This window comes from Mus caroli, chromosome 15 (assembly GCF_900094665.2).
Source record: "Mus caroli chromosome 15, CAROLI_EIJ_v1.1, whole genome shotgun sequence".
Lineage (NCBI taxonomy): Eukaryota > Metazoa > Chordata > Mammalia > Rodentia > Muridae > Mus > Mus caroli.
The window spans coordinates 85,109,182-85,131,348 of record NC_034584.1 but is presented as its reverse complement, the minus strand read 5'-3'; the positions used below and the strand labels follow the sequence as shown (position 1 = coordinate 85,131,348).

At 41.3% G+C, this 22,167-nt stretch overlaps 2 protein-coding genes across 2 annotated transcripts in view; one reads left to right on the top strand and one right to left on the bottom strand.

The window, feature by feature from the left end:
- Positions 1–5,617, top strand: part of Slc2a13 (solute carrier family 2 member 13) — a 305,969-nt gene extending 300,352 nt beyond the window's left edge. The window contains exon 10 of the mRNA XM_021183777.2: positions 919–5,617. Within this exon, the coding sequence (XP_021039436.1) occupies positions 919–1,145 (227 nt within the window). The 3' untranslated portion in view covers positions 1,146–5,617. The remainder of the gene's footprint in view (positions 1–918) is intronic.
- Positions 5,618–12,353: 6,736 nt separating this feature from the next.
- Positions 12,354–22,167, bottom strand: part of C15H12orf40 (chromosome 15 C12orf40 homolog) — a 61,223-nt gene continuing 51,409 nt past the window's right edge. Inside the window, exons 11-13 of the mRNA XM_029469963.1 lie at positions 20,470–20,533; positions 16,055–16,137; positions 12,354–13,072 (exon numbers count right to left, since the gene is read on the bottom strand). Coding sequence (XP_029325823.1) covers positions 12,662–13,072; positions 16,055–16,137; positions 20,470–20,533 — 558 coding nt within the window. The 3' untranslated portion in view covers positions 12,354–12,661. The remainder of the gene's footprint in view (positions 13,073–16,054; positions 16,138–20,469; positions 20,534–22,167) is intronic.

Below are 22,167 nucleotides of genomic sequence, written 5' to 3'. Positions count from 1 at the left end.
GTGAGTGCCAGGACAGCCAGGGCTACACAGAGAAACCCTGTCTCGAAAAACAAAAAAACAAAAAAACAACAAAAAAAAAAAACAAAAAAAAAGAGAGAGAGAGAGGATTCCCATAAGATTTCTCTCAGTAAAAAAAAATGCTGGGGAATTACAGTCTCCATTATCATCCTTGTCTGACTGTAAGGTACAGTAGTAGCCTGCATCCCCTGCCCTACAGCTAAACCACAGGGCTCACTGGAACCCCTGCAGTCAACAACAAACCTGCCTGCTCTGGAGTCCTCAGCGTCAGTTAGGGTTTTCTGTTCAGTAGGATTACCTGGATGCTGTTCGCCATTGGGAGTCTGCATTTCGAGGGGGAATCTGGTTTGGGTGGGGTCTGTTTCTTGATGTGTTTAATTTTTTAGAGATATGGTCTCACATATCCCAGACTGAGAAAGAAATTTAAGAGAAAGGCACAGGATGAGCTCCACATGTGAGCATAAGAAAACAGGGAGAAGGGCGCTGTCCTGAGCTCCACGGAGCGCTTAACTCAGCCGACCATCACTGTACCAGTTCCCGGAAATCTAGATTCCTCCTGATCTTCCATGCTTCTGAGAACATGAGACAGACACGTGCATGCCCATGGTAACGGGGCTCTGGTTCTTCTAATACTAATGAGAGTATTGAGAAAACAGGGGAGAGCAATTCTCCACGGCTTGGGATCTGCAGGCAACTTCTGAGATGACTTTATCTCTGAGCCTGCTCTGTTATTTTTCTTCCGTTTGCTATGGGATGGTTTGAGGTTTTTTTGTAGTCACAGGACTGAAACAACCAGATAAAGCAGTTTGGCGGGCATCATTCGGTTGCATTTCAAACTATAGCTATGTTCGAGTCGAAACCCCACCTAAGGCTGTTCAACGTGTTCTTTTCCCACCGCAGGAGCGTTCTTCCTCTACGCCGGATTCGCTGCTGTGGGACTGCTTTTTGTCTATGGCTGCCTCCCTGAAACCAAAGGGAAAAAATTGGAGGAAATCGAATCGCTCTTTGACCACCGGCTGTGTTCCTGTGGCGCTGCCGACTCGGATGAAGGGAGGTACATTGAGTACATCCGCGTGAAGGGAAGCAACTATCATCTCTCCGACAACGACGCTTCTGACGTGGAGTAACTCTCGACCGATGACTTTTTAGTTACCGAAGTGAACGTGGCGGGAAGGCCAGCGGTTGGTCACTGCCCTGCTCGCAAGCTGAGTCTCCCCACAGTCCTTACAAATGACTCCATATTCCAGAAGACTTGATGAGCAGAAAAATACAACCGTGGTGATGTTTATTTTCATACACAGAAATGTTTAAAAAAAACAAACAGATTTTTCTTAAGCAAATGTGTATACGCCCTTCCTGAGACACTGTAAACATTACTGTTGTACCCAGTGACTTCACTTGGGATTCCTCTCTCCTTAAACCACATATAATTATTAGTGGCAATACAGTCAGTGCTAATCTAGGCAGATTATATATGTATATTTATAAAGGATTATTTAAGATGATCTAAAGATATTTAATGTCAAAACATATCAGGTAGTGGCTTTTCTCTGATCAGCACAAAGTGAATACCATCTAAACTTCCATCCACAAATTCAGAGGTCCTATGAGGACACAGCCGTCCCTCTTGCCTTCGGGTTCCAGAGGTTGGCTTCTCCAACACAGATATGGAAATTCCCTCGGAGGCTGAGTATACAGCATCTTTTGAACATTATCCAAAGCAGGCCTTTTAAGGGTTATTTTCGTACTCTTTTTGCATCAGTGATGAGTATATTTGCAGAGACACGCTAGCATGTTTTGATAAGTATATTTTATTGTCCAAGTGAGAAAGGACAGATTTTTATATATCCTGGTTCGTTCGTTACTTCAGAATGCAACTGTAAACGTGACGCAGTGCCAGGCGGTCAGCTGTATCCCAGGGTCAGTTCCACACCAGACTCTCTTCATTGTCACGCCCTGGCTCCCGCTGTCCTGTGCCTTCCTTGGTGTTAAATGACAGCTCTGGCAGATTGTCTGGTTCTCTCTTTCTGATACACAGGAGGAAAGAAGTCAGTGGCAGCGATGTTATTGACATTTCACTTAAACCCTAGGACTTCTTCCTCCAGATGTCTTATTGGTTAGTACTAAGGACAGGAGCACATCTCACTTCTAATTACTCGCAATGTCCCCCTGAAGACGTGAGCTACTTTTAACCCCGAGTTCTCTTCTCATTCTTAGTAATTCGCTACACAAGTGAAAATTCCAAGCAGTGTCTGCTACTTTATCTCACACATGGTTTGGTTTCTGTCTGGAGACATGGAGGTTTCTCCATTGGAAAAAGACATAGAGAGGTTCTAATGCCACCGTCGGTAAAACGCGTTGATTTTCTCTTGTATCTCTCAAAGTATTTGATGGTTTCTCTGTTCAGTCAACCCTGAGTTCCTAAGTCTTACCACCCTACTAAGAGCTATGTGATACAAACAAAATTACTCCCTCACAAAAGTCATTCGCGTGTTCTTCTAAAGCTATGGATGAGTCTGGTGACCAGTTAGGAACACATCACTTCCATGCTGCACACCATGGTCTAAACATCTAATTCGGTACATGCCCAGGTGAGTGATGGCTAATGATAGATGAAGCATCTCTGCCGATTTCCAAAATGTTTATTCTTGCTGCTGCTTTCTTACCGTAATTAGCAAGCAGAAACTGTAGTAAAGGAAGTTATCCCCTAGTCACCAGAGGTACGTACACAGTCACTTTCCTGCCCTACCAATCTTTCAGCCAAAAGAGGAGGCTCTCTCTCTCTGCTTGATTATTTAACGTTATTTTAAAAGACCAACTAATATAATATTTTTGGAAAAGTTTTCTTCAAATTAGGTGCTTTGAAATTTATTTATAGAAGATATTAGTACTGTTTTTTCTCTAGAGCAGAAGATATTATTTAACAGGATGTATTATTGGATATTTTCTGACCTCTGAAGATATTTCTTAACTCAATAGCATTTTACAAGATCAAATGTGGTACAGTTAGCATATTATGGGAAGAAAAAAAAACGAGTAAAGTGTTCCTTTTAAAATAGAGTTTTCTGAGTTGCCCAACCCGTTGCCTCAGTTCTTCCCTTTGAGGTCCACATAGCCTTAAGCACACAGGTATCTCAACCGAGCTGGCACAGGGTACCTTTTTTAAAGGGGCAGCTAGAATCCTTAGTCCTGAAAGCTAATTGTGACCTGTTCTTGCTGACATAAAAACAAGTTCATTCTCAGCTTTATGTCCCTAAATTAACATAATATTGGGAAATCGTCCCCCTCCTTCCTGCCCTGTTCCCTTCATCATTTCTAAAAATTATTTATTATCTCTATAGTAACAGTAACTTATACCTCTAAATACAAAACAGAGAGGCACATATGAGACTTATTCATATCTTGTAAAAAAAAAAAAAACAACTCAATACTTGAAAAGGAACCTTCTATAATCCAGATATGACTTTTAGATTTGCTGAACATTTATAATACATTAAATTTTCACATTTTTATTCTATCAAACACCTCTTCTATTAAACCATCAAACGTATATTTTGTAGGACAATTTCTATATGATATGATTTGACCTGACGCGTTAAAATAGACATATTAAACAAGTGTACTTGCCACTGCAGTCATAGGCTTCTTTCGAAACGTGTCTCATATCCAATCCAGGTGTCTTTCATTTGGGAACATTGGGTGAAGAAGATCCTAAACAGGCCTGCAGTCTGGCAGGATGGCTAATGTGCAGGAGAATGAAGAATGCATAATTTTGTATGCATGTAAGCACATACGGTTGGAAATGATGTCAAAAAGACTTGATGTTGTGATCTTTGGAGACAGTTCAGTGTTACAGCGCTGGCCTGTAAAGATTGGGCCTTGATATTTTTCTTCCATATAAACATCTGTAATAATTTTGCTGGCTACACCTCTATTGGTCAGCATCCAAAACATGGCTTCGAATATACCTGGAGAAGATCTAAATAAATAGTAATTCCAGGAGTAAAACCACCAGAATCTTTTCAACAGTTTTATCAATGAAACACACTTTAGGTCCAGTCTTAACAACTGCCACTCACTCTAATGTGGGAGACCAGTGAAAGCACAGAATTTATGGATCTTTGCTGTAACTCCAGTGTCCCCTAAACAGAGAGAAAGACTGGGGAGGAACTGACACCTGACCCATTTAGTTTTTAAGAGCAAAGTAAAACTGTAATGCATTGTTAATAATCATACCTCTCGGGTCATGGGTGAGGTGGTGTTTTAGACAGCGCTACCCATGTCTTCTGTAATAACCGAGGGTGAGAAAGTTTCAGTTATCAAGTTCGGACCATTTCCCTAACTAGAAACAAAAGGATTAGAAGGTAAAAACCAGGCCAAGGATAGAGGGTTCCTAGCAGCTGCTCTCTAGAAAACAGTTCTACATTCTACCTTAAACTGCAAAGTTAGAGATGAAATATACAGTTCAAAAGTAGCGACTGCCTATAAAAGGACTCAGAATTATTCTCTGGGTTGATTTTTAACATCCTTCAGCCTAGTAATCTCTACCAATCCTGGCCTCGTGCACAGCAAGGTTCATTCAGTTCTCCAAGTAGTGCTGCCTCCTTGGGAAACCGTAACCCCATAACCAGCTGCAAATGCCAAACAGCTAGCTACCTGCTCAGCTCTTCCTTGTATGCAGTTTAGAGAAGACAGTGCATATGTGCCAATCATCTTCAGAGAGTTGCTTTATGAATATTCATGTTCGGAAGTACCAGGAAGTATTTTATCATTATCCTAATGTGCTTGTGCGTTCAGAGCAGTATACTTCTCTAAATCTTCATATGTGTACAGTACAACCTATAACACTTTAGTAGTCTGGTCACCGGCTTTCATTGACATGGTTTACAGGTAATATTCACATTTTAGACCAATTAGGCTCATAGGATTGATTTTTTTTGTCATGTCCATATAAATAAGAAATGGACTGTGCAGATAATCAGTACTCAAACTTATGAATCAGTACTTTAGAGAGTTCTAAGATTTTGCTAAATTCAACATCCCATATCACTTAAAGTTTAGACAAGATGATCTTAACTCTAGCCAAAGTAGAAATCGAAGACCTATATGCATATCCAGATTCTCGGGTGGCTCCCTGTGCTGTGTCTCCCTTGATGTTACAATACTGTTTGTGACAAATGTTCTAATTTCTATCTAGAAACTATTAAGTATACATCTCTATGCAGCCAGGAGTCTCTTGCTGTCAGAGGTGTATGTATTTTGAACTGTATTTCATTTTCTAGTGCATGTTATCTACGGTTTAATACTTGACAAACCTTGGCAAGTTTAGTCATTCCATTCCCACCTGTGAATACGGACTATCTCTCGGAAACTGCCACTGTCCCATTCTATCAAATCATGCTAGCCTCTGCTGTATCTAAAGTATGGTCTATTTTCTGGAGATTTAGTGATATACATGTAAATGTTTTTTAAGTTATTTTATTGAACCTCAATATTTACATGAAGTTATAATCTTTTTTTAAAGAAAGTGCCAGTGCCAGAACTGTATAAGAAAACAGTCAAATAAAAGCAAAGATAATTCACTGTCTTATGCTCTTTCCTTCAGGTCTCATCTTGGAGTTTAGCATCTAGGTCACACAGTGAGCACACTGTGGGAACTGTACACAGAACATATTGTTGGGGTTTTTTTTATTAATTTTAATTTAATGTATGTGGGTGTTTTGCCCGCATGTAGGTCTGTCCACCATGTGCATGCCTGGTGACTGTGAAGGCCAGAAAAGGGAATCAGATCCCCACCTACCCCCCCCCAAAAAAACCCTGAAGTTACAGATGGTGTGAGCCACTACTATGTCACTGCTAGAATTGCTCTGAAGAATAGCCATTGTTCTTAACCACCAAGCCATCTCTCCAGCCACTCTACCGTCTTTCCTAGCAAATGTTGCAGTCAATATTACTTGGGAATTTCTACCCCACCTTAGGTCATTTAGTTCTCAAATAAAGGACACAAACCTTTATGTTTATAATAAGCCGTAGAGCACACCAGCTGGGCAGACATCAACCGACTATGCGATTTTGTCTACTTCACTGTCAGTAACCCTGAGATATCCCTTCCATGTTCCACCTGGGCTGAAATGATGTCTGTGACATGTTTACACCAAGGGCTGTGTGGGTATCTGTGGTCTGTGCTAAAGCCTGTGGCCTTGCCAAGGCCCATGGGCTGAGCTGCCACCTGAGGCCATGTTGATGTCCCTGGTCCAGGCAGCCTCCAAGTACATGTACACAACAGACTTTTATTCACCCACAGAGAAGAATAACTCCAAGAGTCGTTCATTGTTGGCGGGAGTGCAAACTGGTGTAACACTATGGAAAATCATGTTGACATCTCTGCAAATGCTAGAAACAGAACTACCACATAGCCCTGTTCCACTATTCTGTGGAATATACCTAAAACCTAAATCTTACCGCAGAAAGGCTCGCACAGTAGAGATTATGCTGCTCATTCATAACACCTAGCTGTCTATGAACAGGTGAGTGGACCAAGAAAGAATGGCATATAAAACGATGCCAACTTTTCATTCAACTACTAAGAAGAATGAAGTTACGAAACTTGCAAGACAATGAATAGAACTGAAAAATATTGTATGACGTCAAGAAAACCAGACTCAAAAAGACAAATATTGCATGTTCTCTCTCTTCCGTGGATCTTAACTTTTCATTGTTAGCAACGGACAGTTACATGGAAGTCCATGAAGAACAGGCCAGGAAAATAAAAAGGACCCCATGATATATGGAAAAGAAGCTTTAAGGGAGGAGATTGGAAAGGAAACAGAATACATGTGATATGAGGGATTTTATTATTATTATTACTGGACATGAATTTACTTATTTTATTGAATGTAAATCAGTGTTTTTCTTAGATGTATGCACGGTGTCTGCAGAGCCCAGAGGGTATGGGGAGATTCCCTCGATGGTACTGGGCTGCTTTCTGGGTGCTAATAATCAAATTTGGGTCCTCTGCAAGAATAAGCAATGGTATTAACCAATGAGCCATCTCTCCAGCTCAGGTTTCATTATTTTAAACAAATTTATCTGTGAGACAAGTCTAGAAAAGCAAAATGGAAAAAAAAAACCTGTATATCTTTACCCCACTCATTCCACTCATTCACTCAAGCCATAACATGGCTTTAAGTTTCTTTTTGTAGTTCTAAGTCTCTATTTACCTAATCCCCCTTTTCTATGACTTTCTGCTAACAGTGTTGGGGCAGCAGGGAGACTGGCAATAGAATTCCTGATGTTCCTGTTTGTCTGAGAAAATGTTTTTCCTCCAGGTTTGAAAGGAAGCGTGTCAATGATACATAATTAAATGCTGGTGTTTTTTCTAACCAACTAAAATTCCCCTCCATTCCTTTTAGGCCTTTCTGGTTTTGGAGAAGTCTTTGTTCTGATATAATCTGATGACTTTTCCTTTGGCTTTTTATGATTTTGTCAGTTAGAATATTATGTGCCTGGAAAGAAGGGAGGAGTTCTGTTTTGTGTTTATCCTGCTGAAGGTTCTCTGTGTTTTGTGGACTGATGGCTAGCTTTATGTGACATTAGGAAATGCCAAGTCATTATTCCTTCAAATACTTCTGGTTTTCTTGCTCCTTCTTCTGGGCTTCGCATTGTTGATGCAGTAAACCCCTTGTCCTTGTCCCACGTCTCCCAGACATTTTGTCCTGTCTTCCTCAGTCCTTTTTCCTTTTCTGTTTTGCTTGGATGTTCCAAGCTCACAGGTCCTTATATGTTCTGTGTCCTGTCTGCTATTGTGTCTACCAAAAACATTCTTCACTTCTGGGATGGTGGTTTTAAACACCATCATTGGAGACATTCTCAAAATTTCCCATCTCTTTGCTTATACCCTGACCACTATCACGGTTTGTCTACTCTTTCTGTCATAACTCTCTACATATTAGTAATAAGTATTCCAAATTCTAAATTTTGTCATTCCAACGTGTCTGCCTTATTGGAGTCTGGTTCTGATACATATTCTGACTCTGATTTCAAAATATTTTGTTACTGGTGCTTGCCTTTTAGTGTGTCATATGTATATACTAACATAGATAATTTCAATAAAATATATTTTAGTGAGGAGTCCTGTGGATTGAAACTAAGATCTAATACATGTTAGACAAGTGTTCATGAAAAGATTATGCCTACTACTTGTAAAACTTACGTAGTTTATACATAAGAAGTCAAATTTCCTCATGGAGATGGATATTTACACAGGAAAAAAAACTGACCAAAAAATGGAAAACAAATAGGAAAAAATATTCTGAATAAATGAAACATTACTGCATTCTTTGCAAATGTCCCTCCAAAATCAAAAAATAGACCAAAAATTTTTTCAAAATTTGTAACACATTCAGTTAAAATGGATCTCTATTCCCTGTTGTTTGGATAAATTCTAGGGAATGTGATATGTCTGTTACATCTCAGGCTATAAGAATGAGATTCAAAGAGAATTCTATTAAACATGATGCCTGTGGGCATTTTTCTCACATAGTGACATGGTATTTGGAATTACGACTTCAAGAAGGCTTTCTCTGAGTACAATAGTGTATCCTCATTTAATGTTAGAAAACGTGTTTCACAGATGACACTCAGAAGCCTCCCCACCACCACATGGCCCCACCCCGAAGCAGGAGTCACTAGAGTCACTACGGTGTGTAAGTACATGGTGAGGGATGAGAGAGAGAAAGTGGAAGATGTGTTTCTTGGATGCAGCAGAAGAATGAATTCTGTTTTCAAAACCATTTCATTGGCCTGTGTCATTTTATTGGGGAATTGAGAGTTATCAATGAGCAGTGTTAGTTGAGTCTCATTGTTTTATTGTATTGATGTGTGTCCCCACTCCTTCTTCTGATTTTCTGGTCTGATACTATTTCTTGTGTTTTGTTCAGTCTGGTTAGCTTCTTCAGGTTAAAGTCTTCCTTTTAGTGCTTTCTGTGGGGCTGTATTTGTAGATGATACTGCTTAAAGTTGGTTTTATCATTGAATCTCTAGCTTTTTTATCTATTGTGATGGAAAGTTTTTCTGGGTATTGTAGTCTGGGCTGGCATTTGTGATCTCATCAAAATCACAGGAGGGAGGGAGGCTGGGAGGAGGAAGAAGGGAGGGGGATGGGAAAAGGGGAACATGATCAAGGAATGGGGGCAAGAGAGGAGCCCTGAGAACCAGCAGAATTAATGGTAATATGCAACCCCGGGGGAGGTGGGGACCCTCTAGAAAGTACCAGACCTGGAAGGTGAGAGACTCTCAGGACTCAAAGGGAGGGACCTTAGATGAAATGCCCAGCAGTGAGGAGAGGGAACTGTAGAGTCCATCTTCAGTAGAAAGACAGGGCATCAAATGGAGGGATGGGGTTGCCAACCCACAGTCAAAAACTCTGACCCAGAATTGTTCCTGTCTAAAAGAACTCCAGCAACAAAAATGAAGAGGAGACTGAGGGAAAGAAAGGCAGTCCAGTGACTGGCCCAACTTGAGATCCATCTCAAGGACAGCCTCTAAGACCTGACACTAACTGATGCTATGGTGTGCTTATAGATAGGAGCCTAGCATGGCTGTCCTCCAAGAGGCCCAACAAGCAGCTGACTGAGACATATGCAGATACTTAAACCCAACCAATTGACTGCAGTAAAGCACTAAAAGGAAAACTTTGGTTGAATTAGGGAATGGCTGGAAGAAGCTGAGGAGGAGGGCAACCCCATAGGAAGACCAGCAGTCTCAACTAACCCAGACCCCTGAGATCTCTCAGACACTGAGCCACCAACCAGGAAGCATACATGAGCTGGTCTGAGGCCCATGACACATATACAGCTAAGGACTGCCTGGTCTGGCCTCAATGAGAGAAGCACCTAACCTTCTAGAGACTTGAGGCTCCAGGGAGTGGGGAGGCCTGGCAGGGGCTTGGGGGAGTGGGACATCCTCTTGGAGACGGGGGCTGGGGAGAGGAATAAGATGAGGAACTGTGGGAGGGCAGACCAGGAGGAGGGTAACTACTGGACTGTAAAAAAATAAAAGTGATAATAATTTTTTTTAATGTATGAGCTGTGGTATATCCTACCAAGCCTCTCTGGTTTTTAGTCTACATTGAGAAGTTGTAGACTTCTAGACTAGTAGGTCTTCATTACATGCTATTTGGATATTTCCCCTTAAATCTTTTAATATTCTTTTAAATATACGCTTTGTGTTTTGATTATGATGTGTCATAGGGCATTTCTTTTCTGGCCCTGTCTACTAGTGTTCTATATGTTTCTTGTGACTTGATAGGCACCTCATTCTTTAGGTTGGGGAATTTTTCTTTTATGATTTTGTTGAAGAGATTTTCTGTCCCTTTGGTCTGGGTTTCTTCTTCTTCTATTACTATTATTTGTAGATTTGGTCTTTTTATGGTGTCCCGGGTTTCCTGGATGTGCTTGAGGTTTTTTGTTGTTTTTGTTGTTGTTTGTTTGTTTTTAAATACAACATTTTCCTTGACCAAGGTATCTAGTTTTTCCACCTTGCTTTCAATGTCTGAGATTCGGTTTTCCATCTTATGTATTCTTTTGAAGTTTCCCACTCTGACTCCTATTTGAGTTCTTAAAATTTTCATTTCCAGATTTCCCTCACTTCGGGCTTTCTTTGTTGATTCTCTTTCTACTTGGAAGTCTTGAACTGTTTTCTTCATTTTGTTCCATTGTCTGTTTGTATTTTTGTAGGTTTCATTAGATTTGTTCATTTTCTCTTTAAGGACCTCTAACATATTTGAGAAGGCTATTTTGAAATCTCTGTGTTTCAGCCATATCGTATTTCTCAGGGCTTACTCTATGTAGTAGGGTTGCTGGGCTCTAAGGAAGACATATTGTCCTGGAGGTTATTGGTTGTGTTTTTATGATGGTATCTAGGCATCTGGGTTTTGGGTGATTGAAATTCTAGGTGCTACTACCTGGTCTTGTCTTTGTTGGGTGGGTATTTGGTTCCTTAGTTCCTGTTGGCCTCTCTGGTTCTTAGGACAGTGTAGTGGTTGTGGATTGTCTGGTATGGAATGCTTCTGAGATCCTGATGGGTGTGGCCATTGGGCGTGTCCCAGTTAGACTGTGTTTCTTAGTATTAGAAACTGGGCTTAAGGGGCTGGAGAGATGGCTCAGTGGTTAAGAGCACTGACTGCTCTTCCAGAGGTCCTGAGTTCAATTCCCAGCAACCACATGGTGGCTCACAACCATCTGTAGTGGAAATCTGATGCCCTCTCTGGTATGTCTGAAGACAGTATACTCACATACATAAAATAAATAAATAAAATCTTTTAAAAAAAAAGAAAGAAAGAAAGAAACTGGGCTTAATATTAGAGATGTGCTGGGCGGGGAGGGCAGAGGCCCTTAGGAGTAAGGAAATCAGGCTGTGCCACTATGCTCTGCTTAGTCTCCTGGAAATGGGGGACAAGAGAGAGGAGCACCCACAGCTGGTAGTTTTGCTACAGAGACAGATATGAGTCTGGGGGGTTAGATTTGGAGAAAAGGAGGAAAGATGAAGATACGAAGATCACTACTTGCTCCCTGGCCTGTTTGCTCTTCTGGCCTGTGTTGCCCACAGTTTCCCAAGGAGTGCCTGAGACAGGTAGAGGCTGAGACAAAAGGATGGTTTGGTGAGAAAGGCTATAGGCGATCTGAAGATGGGGGTCAGAGAGGAAGGGAGGCTGCAGCAGGTAGTCTGTACAGAGCTATGGATCAGAAAGGATTTGGGAGAGAAGAGAGAGAGTGAAGGTCTAAAGCTCAGATTTGTTAGATGATATAACTACATCAAGGTTTAAAATAATTATCAAGAGAAATAAAGTAATTGTGAATATTTTAATTCAAATAAAGATAAGTAAACATGAAAATGACAACATATATATCAAGAATGGCAAGTTACATATATGTATGTGTGCAGACATATGAGTGCATATGTATACATATATGTATGTGTGCAAATTTTCTATGAATAAGACTTGTACTGGCTGGTTTTGTGTGCCAACTTGACACAAGCTGGAGTTATCACAGAGAAAGGAGCCTTCTTGAGGAAAAGCCTCCATGAGACCCAGCTGTAAGGCATTTTCTCAATTAGTGATCAAGAGAGGAGGACCTAGTCCATTGTGGGTGGTGCCATCCCTGGGATGGTAGTCTTGGTTCTATAAGAAAGCAAGCTGAGCAAGCCAGGGGAAGCAAACCAGTAAGTAACATCCCTCCATGGCCTCGGCATTGGCTCCTGCCTCTAGGTTCCTGTCCTGTGTGAGTTCCATCCTGACTTCCTTTGATGATAAACAGCAATGTGGAAGTGTACGCTGAATAAACTCTTTCCTCCCCAACTTGCTTCCTGATGTTTTGTGAAGGAATAGACAAAGCTATTAGAGAACTATTAAATACATGAATATTAAAACTGTCTAGAAACAATAGCTCTTAAAACCCCCCTTTCTGTTCAGCCTCATTTTCTCATTATGTATTATGTTAACGAAGGACTGAACACTGTCTACTGCCTTCCAAGGGTAAATGAAACACTGCTTCCTAGTTGGAAATGTTAGAGTGAGTTACTTGTAGGTGTTTCCTGCCCTCCAGTGGTATCTGCCGTCCTATCTTCAGTGCAGCTGTCAGCCTCAGGATGGGAGGACTCCTTTTCTCTTATCAACACTGGGACTACTCATACATGAGCATCGTGTAATGATGGTGCACTGTACAGCAACATCTGCTGTGTTCCCCACAAGGGGCGCTTCCTCTGTCTGTACCCCTACGTCACATCTCCCAGCCTGAAGCACACAGTTATCGGTGCTTTTGTTTTGCAATGTGTGCTCTGAATTGCACTGAGACTCTGGAAATGCATTAGCATTATTTTTCTCAGAGGACTGGAGAAATTTATGATTCTGTTTATGAGCTGTGGCATTGTCTTTCACAGTTATGTCATCGAAATCATTTTCCATCTTTTCCAGACAACAATTATCAGTTGTTTCTGTGGCTTTCTTGTTTGAATCTTCAGTTTGCTGCTGTATCTGATCTTCATCTTCAGATATCTAAAAGAAATTAAAGAGGTCTATGGTAAATTAAAACTAGCCATTTCAAATCAGTCTTTAAATTCAGTCTAGGAAATTTTTCAAAAATGAAGAGAGCTTGATAGGTTACAAATCAAAGCAAACATAACATCAAAGATTAGTCAAAGACTCTCCCACAGCTCCCAGAACGCTGAGGGGTTTTCAACAGCAATACTAACAAGAGTCAGTGCAATAAAAATGCAGAAGAGAAGAGCTATCACGTCCCCTTCTCAGACTGTAGTCCGGGGCTTTAGTACCCCGTGACACTCTTCAGCTACTTAGAAAGGGTGGAGAAGTCATGTGTTGCCAGGGAGCTGTGACAAGTGTGACCGTACCGTGTTCACTCACTGGCTCCTTAAGTGAAATATTGCTCCTTAAGTGAAATATTTCAGTTCCATAACTGTCATTATATCCATCCCAGAAAAGACACAATATCTTAAGGAGAAAATGAGGATGTCAGTTAACTGGAAAGTAGGTGGTCACAATAGATACTGAAACTGTTATATTAGGGACAAGCTTTGTTGACTTTCATTTTATAAGTAATTTATGAAAGCTAATTTAACTACCGTATGGATATTGTAATTAAAATGGTGTGTTTACTGTGAATGTAGTTGAGTAGAAGAGTGCATGCCAATAATGTATGAAGCTAGTATTTCAATCCCTCCCATGGTGAAGAAAAATAAAATACATTTTGACTCTTCAAGCTGAAAAGTGGAGAGACAAAGTCTGAATGATGAAAAACTAAAATGAGATCTAGACTTTAGCTGACTGGCACTGGGCAGCAAAAGCAGCCCAAGAAATGCACCAGGCTGGCTGCGTACAAACTGGAGAGGGCAGGTCCTGTGCATCTATCTCATCCATTCACCATGAGTGACATCTGCACTCACGGGGAAGAAGACCTGCTGCACTCTTACACATAATCACAGATAAAAGTGAAATTCATCAAATAATCACACAGCTGAAAAACTGACAAAAGCATTATGAAGACTAAGCATGAAGCACGTGGCAACCATATGAGGCCTCACTTAGACTGTGGAGCCACTGAAGAACTCGATAGAAATGACAACACATTGACACCTGAAACATGGGGAGACTCGAGAAGCAGGGTATGTACGAGAATGGATCAAAGCCCTCAGTGTTGAAATGGCAGAGAAAGCAGGCAGTGCAGTGCACACCACAGTTGCAGGGATGCAGTGTACAAATAGGAGTCTACTTGCTCAGGAGTTAGGGCCAACATTGTGGATTGGAACCTCATAAAACCAAAGCAGAGGAGAAACTGGTACAGTAGTGCCTGCAGATCAGTACAAGGAAGGGAGAATATTAAATGCCAATCGAAGTCAGTTTTCAGAGTCGGGAGATGCTATGAAACATTTAGATGGATTAGTAAAATAGGAACCTACTAACTGAGAGGAACACGATTGAATTGGCGTTCTCAAAAAGTCTTGATCTTTGCTCCTCAGAGAGGAAGTTGGGGCAAAGACAAAGTACCAAGATCTTTTGAAAAACAAGCATAACCATTCATGAACAAAGTGGTGGAAACAGAGTAGGAGAAGCTCTAGTGGGAGAGACTGAGAAGTAGGGGAATTTGCAATCAATCCGGTGAAGTGAATCTAGGCTTCTGAAATGAACACTTGGGCATACTGAAAAAGAGTCTATAGATACGGGGAAATACCAAACAGCTTAAAAGAGAAATTAGTTTGAAATATGAAAGGGTAGAGATTCTCTTAACTATGAAAGAAATGACCAAGAGAACACATAAATAAAGATCAGAGCTAAAGCCGTGATGCTTCACAACTGCCATTTCAGCAATGTGTAACATCAGTGCAGCGTTAGAACACGGGACAACAGAAGAGTCCTATACAAGACCCTAGTCATTACACTGTCATGGAGGGGTCCTTATAAACTGGAGGCTGGGAAGTTTGCATGTTGGTTAGTTAGGTAACGATTCAGACTACAGTCATCTGGGAATAGAAAATATTAATTAAGAGAATGTCTCCATCAGATTACTTGTAGGCAATTTTATATAGTTTTTTTCTTCATTAATGATGGGTGTGGCTGGCAGGGTGGGAGGAGCAGCACACTGTGGGTGGGGCCACCCCTGGACAGAGGTCCTGGACTGTATAAGAAAGCAGGCTGAGGAGGCTACACAGAGCAAACCTGTCAGCAGCACTCCTCCATGGTTCCTGTCTCTGTTTCGGCCCGATTGCCTGCCCTCACTTCCCTCAGAGATCAGCTAGGATCACACCATGTAAGCCAAGCAACCACTGTCTTCATGGTTGCTTTTGCAATGCTGCTAATCAAAGCGAGAGAACAGACTCTAGCCCAGTCTGGCAATGCAGATGTCGCTGGTGTCCTTAGCAAACCGTCTGCTTGGCACACCAGAGGCCAGAGGCAGGAGCAATGAGGAAACAGAGTGAAGGGAGGAGATTTCCATTCAACCGTGGTTCATGAGAAGTGTGACAGTTTCCACTCAGAATATCACATGTCGCCCTACTGAGATTTCAGTCTTTGACAACACTGAGTAGTTTCCCACATTTTATAAGCTTCAAAATTATGTTTGTAATGTTTATTTGGTTATTCTACATTTCAAATTATTGTGAATTCTTAAAAAAATGAATAAATGATATATTATGTTTATCTGTATACATTTATGTGATATAATAAGTACATATATATACAAGTGTGTGTATATTTATATATCTTGATAAGAAACTTTTATAAAAATTTATTCACTTTATAGATGTAAATCACTAATACTTGGTCAAATAGTTGATTTTACTTTATTGTTTACATTTTTCTAACATTACATTTTAAAATTTCCTAAGATTTTTAACTTTGAAAATAACTTTTGTTTGTGTAATTTTTATTTCTATGGTTGGCTCAACTCTTCTTAAAGTAAAAAGAGACAAAAATGATGTTAAAATAATATAGCATACATTAATAAGCCAAAAAGCAGTGACTTACCAAGTCAGTACTGGAGCTGAACGTGCTCTCGGTCGGCCGAGGAGAGTAGCTGGCAGACTGGCTGCTCTGCGAAGACTCCAGGTCTGAAAGAAAGGTTCATTCGTGCTACGCATGCGTCAGCAAAGTGAAAGGCATCCAGTGTCACTGACTTAGCAACCAGCGCTGTTAAATGTGCCAAGCTTACTTAAATGTCTGATGTTTAACACTTGTTTTTCTAGCAGGACAAATAAGTGTTTTCTCTTTAAAAGATTAGTGTCTACAAGTAAAATAAATTACAAAATGACATAAAATAAGAGTAGAGAAAATAGGATTGACTTTTCAATATATGAACCATTTTTAAGAGCAAATATCTAAAAGTGTGACCCAGGAGGCACCAAGCTTATGAAGCCTGCAGCATGGGATACCTGCTTGTCTAGTGAACAGACATCTCAGTGCAGTCAGAACTGTGCGATGCCGCCTAGCATGTCAGTATCTGCTTAGTCAATTACTTTTCAATTCCAAATAAGGTTTGGAATGGGACCGGATGTATGTTGTGGCTTTGTACCACACATAAACACCGCAGAACAATGGCAGCTTCCATTATCTCGTGCCTTGGTTTATGTATTTTCAACAAGAAAAGCAAGCAAGAAATGAAAACCAAGCAGGAATGCATAAGGAAGCAGTCACCCTCACTCACTGCAATTAGCCATGAGCACTAGCTACTCATGTCCTGTGTCAGGACTGATGCTCTCTGTAACAGAAACTGAGCTCCGCTAGCTGTGAGGGACAGAACCTAGTTGTGCTCTAATACCTGCATACACGTGAACAAAGTAAATTAAAAATTAATTTTAAAAAGTTATACTTCCACAGCGCAGTTATCTCTGATGAAAAAGAAAATTGAAGAAAGGTGAGGATTTGATATGATTAATAACAGGATAATCTACGGCTACTCTGTCTTCATAAGGTTCAGCAAGTGCACAGGCACCATCATCCCAAACACCATAAAAAAGAAACATGTTGGCTCCCGAGGCCTCACCAAGCACACCGTATGAGACGGTGTGAGGACAAAAGGGACAGCTCACTTCAGCAGTTCCCGAGCAACGACACAGGTCGCTAAGGTGGTCTCTAAGGCTATGAGGACATGCTCTCAAAGTGTTCATGACCTTGTGCTGCAGAGAGGAGGTGTGTGGTTTGAATAAGAATGGCCTCCTTAGGTGAACTCACATAGGTGGATGTTTAGTTCCTGTTTATAAGGGATGAGGGGTGGGACCTTGTTGCAGAAAGTGTGTTACTTTGAGACCTCAGAGGCCCAGTCTCTCTGTCTGTCTGCTGTTTGTGGATCAGATGGCGAGCTCTCAGCTACTGCTCTAACACCATGCCTGCCGCCACCATGCTTTCTTTTATAAGAGTTGCCTTGGTCATGGTGTCTCTTCACAGCAATAGAATAGCACCTAGGACAAAGAGTGTGACTTTGTAGGAAGAGCTGTGCCATTGGGGTAGGTCTTGAGGATTCAGAAGCCAACTTATTCCCGGTCAGTTTTCTCTTTCACTCTCTGCCGCTGCATGCTTGTGGACCCGGATGTAAGTTCTCAGCTCCTGCGCCAGTGCTGTACTTGCCTGCCTACTGCTACCCTCTCCACCATGATGGTCATGGACTCAATCCAAACAAGATTTGGCTATACCCGTGCTCTCACAGCACTGCAGAAATTCCAGATGATTGAGACCATGGAAAGGTAAGAGGGGTGCACCATACAGCATGCGAGATCAGACAGACAGGTAACAGAGACAGTCGTCCAAGTGTGGCCCCACAGCCTAAAGCTAGGAATGCACACTATGGGCAGAGGTACTGCTCAGCAGAGCTCCTACCCAGCCAAAGTACACACAACTGGAGGAGGAAGAAGGAAGTTGCTGCACTATTCCAATGGCTGTGGCACAGGGAAAGAGGCTGGCAGGCCTTCCACACCTGCTCAGAGCCTGAGTCACAAAGGGTTACATCTTTGTAAAGGTGCTTAAAATACCAGAGGCAAGGTCATACTTGCAGGCAGGAGATACAGCCTGGGGAATTCTCTCTCTGTCTCAGTCACAGAAATCCTCAAAGGACACACTTGACTTATTTGAATTACTAGGGCAAGCAGCCTTCTCTCCCACCCACAGGGACTGATGGAAAAGACAAGAGAAGCCAGGTAAAATCAACTGGGAAGAAATATTGACTGGGTTCATAACAATTTCTACCTACTTTTTTTTCCCTGGGATGTCAAAAAAGAAAAAAAATCCCTGAATGAATGTGTAGGGAATGGATGGGTCCCAAGCAAGTGGGTGTGGCTGGCATGAACACAGCCATGTCAAGGACTCCAGGGCCTCCAATGCGAATGACAAACCTGCCCCTGCTCTGTGTGCAGTATTGACCACGGATAAGGAACACAGTGACTGCAGCTTCTTCCTCCCTCCAGGTATTTAGAGCCTGAGACTGCTTCCCACAGAGACCTCATACCGAGGCTGGATCCACCTGCATCCTTGTTCAGCTGCACACAAACGTCTTCCTCCCTGACTCAGATGTATCTAAGAACCGCGCTGGTTGTCCAGGTTACCGCTGCTGTGCACTCCATCAGCACGCTCATTGCATGCAACTCAAGAGTTTCCGTATGTGTGCTATCAGTTCTTCACTCCCATTGGCCCGGTTAGGGCAATCCCTAAAGTCAAGCAGGTCATGGCACTTCTTAAACTTCATCTTCTACTATTGACGTTTTGTGCTTTAATTGTTCTTTCTTGTGCTTTAACTTATCTCTCCCTATTTCCCACAAAAGGCTGCTCTGGCTGTGTTTTCCACTTGGCAACATATTTTACCCTTATACTAGCCTTTCTCATTCTTACTTTACTCTCTTGTTTTTCCTTCTCCCACTATTTCCTCAAAAACAAAACAAACAAACAAACAAAAAAACAAACAAACCTCTCACCTCTAAATAATTGCAAAGTAAAATTTCCACACATACTATTCTATGGTGTCTGACTTTGAATTTCGGGGACAAGGGGAAGTGCACACAATTCTAGTACAAGCTGACACTGGAATGTCATCAAATCACTGTATCTGTTACTCGGCCAACTTCCCCCTAAAGAGTCAAGTGAAGACAACTCACCAGAACTCACACAAGGTAAATGAAGTTCACAGACAAACTCAGCAGATTAGGAACGACAAGTAGACGAACCAATCCGTAACTTCAGGCAAAATTTGAAATACAGAGGAAAAATTCAGCCAGGAACTAGAAATACAAAAGAAGAGAAGGAGGAAAAGGAAGAGGAGGAGGAAGAAAAAGAGGAAGAAAAGAGGAGGAGGAGGAACAGGAGGAGGTGGAGGAGGAGGAGGAGAAAGAGAAGGAAGCTAACAGAAAATTAGGAAAGAAAAGAGCCAACACAACAAACAGCTCGGCGGACTCATCAACAGCTAAGACCACACAGAGAAAATGCCAAGGATGGAGACAAATCAAGACAAACGCCCTACGGTACATGCAAAGAGAAAGCATAATGAGCCTGACAAGATGTTTGAGAACTCTGCAAGGACAACCCCAAGAATCCAAGGTAAAAATGAACTAGAAAGACTCAAACAGCATCAACAGTTTGTTCAAAAAATTACAGCAGAAGTACTAAACCCAGAAAGAGAGCCCCCTACCTTTACACCCCAAAAGGTAGGGGGTGTAAAGCCCCCAAGGACCTGAGCAGAGAAGAACCTCTCCAGGGTGCAGCACAGTTAGAAAGACAAAGACACAAGAAACGCAACATTCAAAGCTGTAAGAGAAAAATACCAATGGCAGAAATGTCAGACGAACATCACATCTCACGTCAACTTGAAAAGTAAATAACTGTCAATCAGAATTCCTACACCTAGAAAGATTATCATTTGATATTGATGGAGAAATAACATTTCAAGATAAGCACAAGCTAAGATAATTCAGGAAAAAGAAGAACTCTTATTTGTGTTCTAGAAATATCAAGAATTGTCAGAATAGCCAAGGACACAATAGTGACAGCACCAGAGTCCAGCGCCAGAAGATGTACGAGTCTAATAGAGCGTGTAAATGCACACGGGACTGGATGGCAGGAAAAAACTAATCCATGAAAGCCACGAATAACAGAGTGGACAGACCTCAAAATAGAATATCTGCTGAAAAGGGAAAACAGACTTCAAAAACAGGTAATAGTGACCTCTACGGACCATAGTAGGAAATGCAACAGGCCACATTCTCAAACTACAGCTGTGAAATTGTAAATTTACATTATATGCGTTCATTGTTGACTATTTTATAAAAGAAAAAACAAATGTAATGAATTCTATTTTAGAATATCTATGAAATGCATACTAGTAAACCCTTTAAAACATTTAAAATTTAGGTTCTATCTTTTTCTTTTCTAAAATAATAAACTTAACACATAGTTATACTCACAGATTTTCTCAGTAGACATAGGCCTCCCTTTTAAAGGACACATTCCTCTTCTTTCCATTGGGATCTAGAGAAAAGAATCAAAAATTTAAAAACACAAAATAGGGGTAACAGTATTGATTTATATCTACACTGCCAGCCTGTTTATACCACTTCTGCTTTGTAGTACTTTCATTCAATAAAGACAATTTCACAAAGAAAACCCTTTCCAACTGAATTTAAATTCCACTTGGCTTAGAAACATCAAGAACAGAGGAAACCTTTGCTAAGAACTACAGCACTAACAAAAGGAGAGGCTGCGCTCCATCATGGTGCGTGTAGCTTAAAATAAATGCAAGAGACTAAAGTACTTGAGAATTTGGTCTGCTATACTTTTTCTGGATTTGTTTTGGTTTTTGTTTGTTTGTTTGTTTGTTTTGTCTTTTAGGTTGGCTATCAGTTACTACATCTCCTTTTAAAGATATAGTCAGAGCTTAGAATTTTAAATCACCTTCAGAACACACAATTGGTTGTAAATTTACTACTTTCTATGTAATTAATGATTTTTGTTTCCTTTATCGTTTTTTAAAACCAGGGTGTTTCTTAATTTCTAGGAAGTTAATAAGGTTAAACAACTGGGTTTATTTTGTTATTCTACTCCGGATTCTTATAAAGCCTGATAAGAGACTATGGCTACAGATGTCTCTGCTGAGAGTGTGTGGTGCCTTTTATCCCTGAAAGGCTGCGTGACAGTTTGTATGGACAGAAAGGAGCACTTCCTGTGCCTTTTGGTGGGACACAGTTAAGGGGATACTGTCAAGCTGTCTCCCTTTGCTCTTGGACGTAAAGCCAGTTTACATTCTAAGCCCACTCCCTGGACCCAGTATCTGTCTGAATTGCTTTTCTGTTACTGTAATAAACCATAGGACATGAGAACTTAAAGAAGAGAGTGTTTAATGTGGAGGTGTCTGGCTTCCGAGGGTTAGAGTTCAGGACAGCTGAGCACAGGCAGGGCAACCTGGCCAGCTAAAGCTTACATCTGGATTCAAAAGATGGGGGAAGAATGAGACACTTAAAAGGATGTGAGTCCTTCTGAAACCTCAAGGCCCACTTCCAGTTATACTCCCTCCAATGAGGCCACACTTCCTAATCCTGCCCAAAGAGGTCCATCAACTGGGGAGCAAATACCAAATGTAGGAGCCCACGGCGGCCACCCAAATACTCATATGTAGGAGCCCACAGCGGGGCCACCCGAAGGAGAGGGAGCTCTGTTTGCCCTGCAGGAGAAAGGGGCTCCCTCAGCCTGAGAGCAGCACTGCATGCTTACTAAGATTACAAGTGCTGCTTCCTTCTCTTTTCATGGGCTCTGTCCTCGCAAAGGCAAGGACGGTATTGCATATGATCTATATTTGTCAATATTATGCACACACATAACCAACAGCTTTTATTTTTAATCTTTGTATCTATGATCTAGAAATGCATAGGGCTTTTTTTTTTACTTTGAAGCTCTTCACAATGTGTATGGTAATTTCAAAGCACCTCTCATTCCTTCCATTTTATGTAGGCGTGTGACTTCATTTTCTACCTTAGTCGGGTGTCCCAGTGTGGCAGAAGAAACAGAGAAGTGAGGAGGAGTGTACTGGCTATTTTTGTGTCAACTTGACACAGCTGGAGTTATCACAGAGAAAGGAGCTTCAGTTGAGGAAATGCCTCCATGAGATC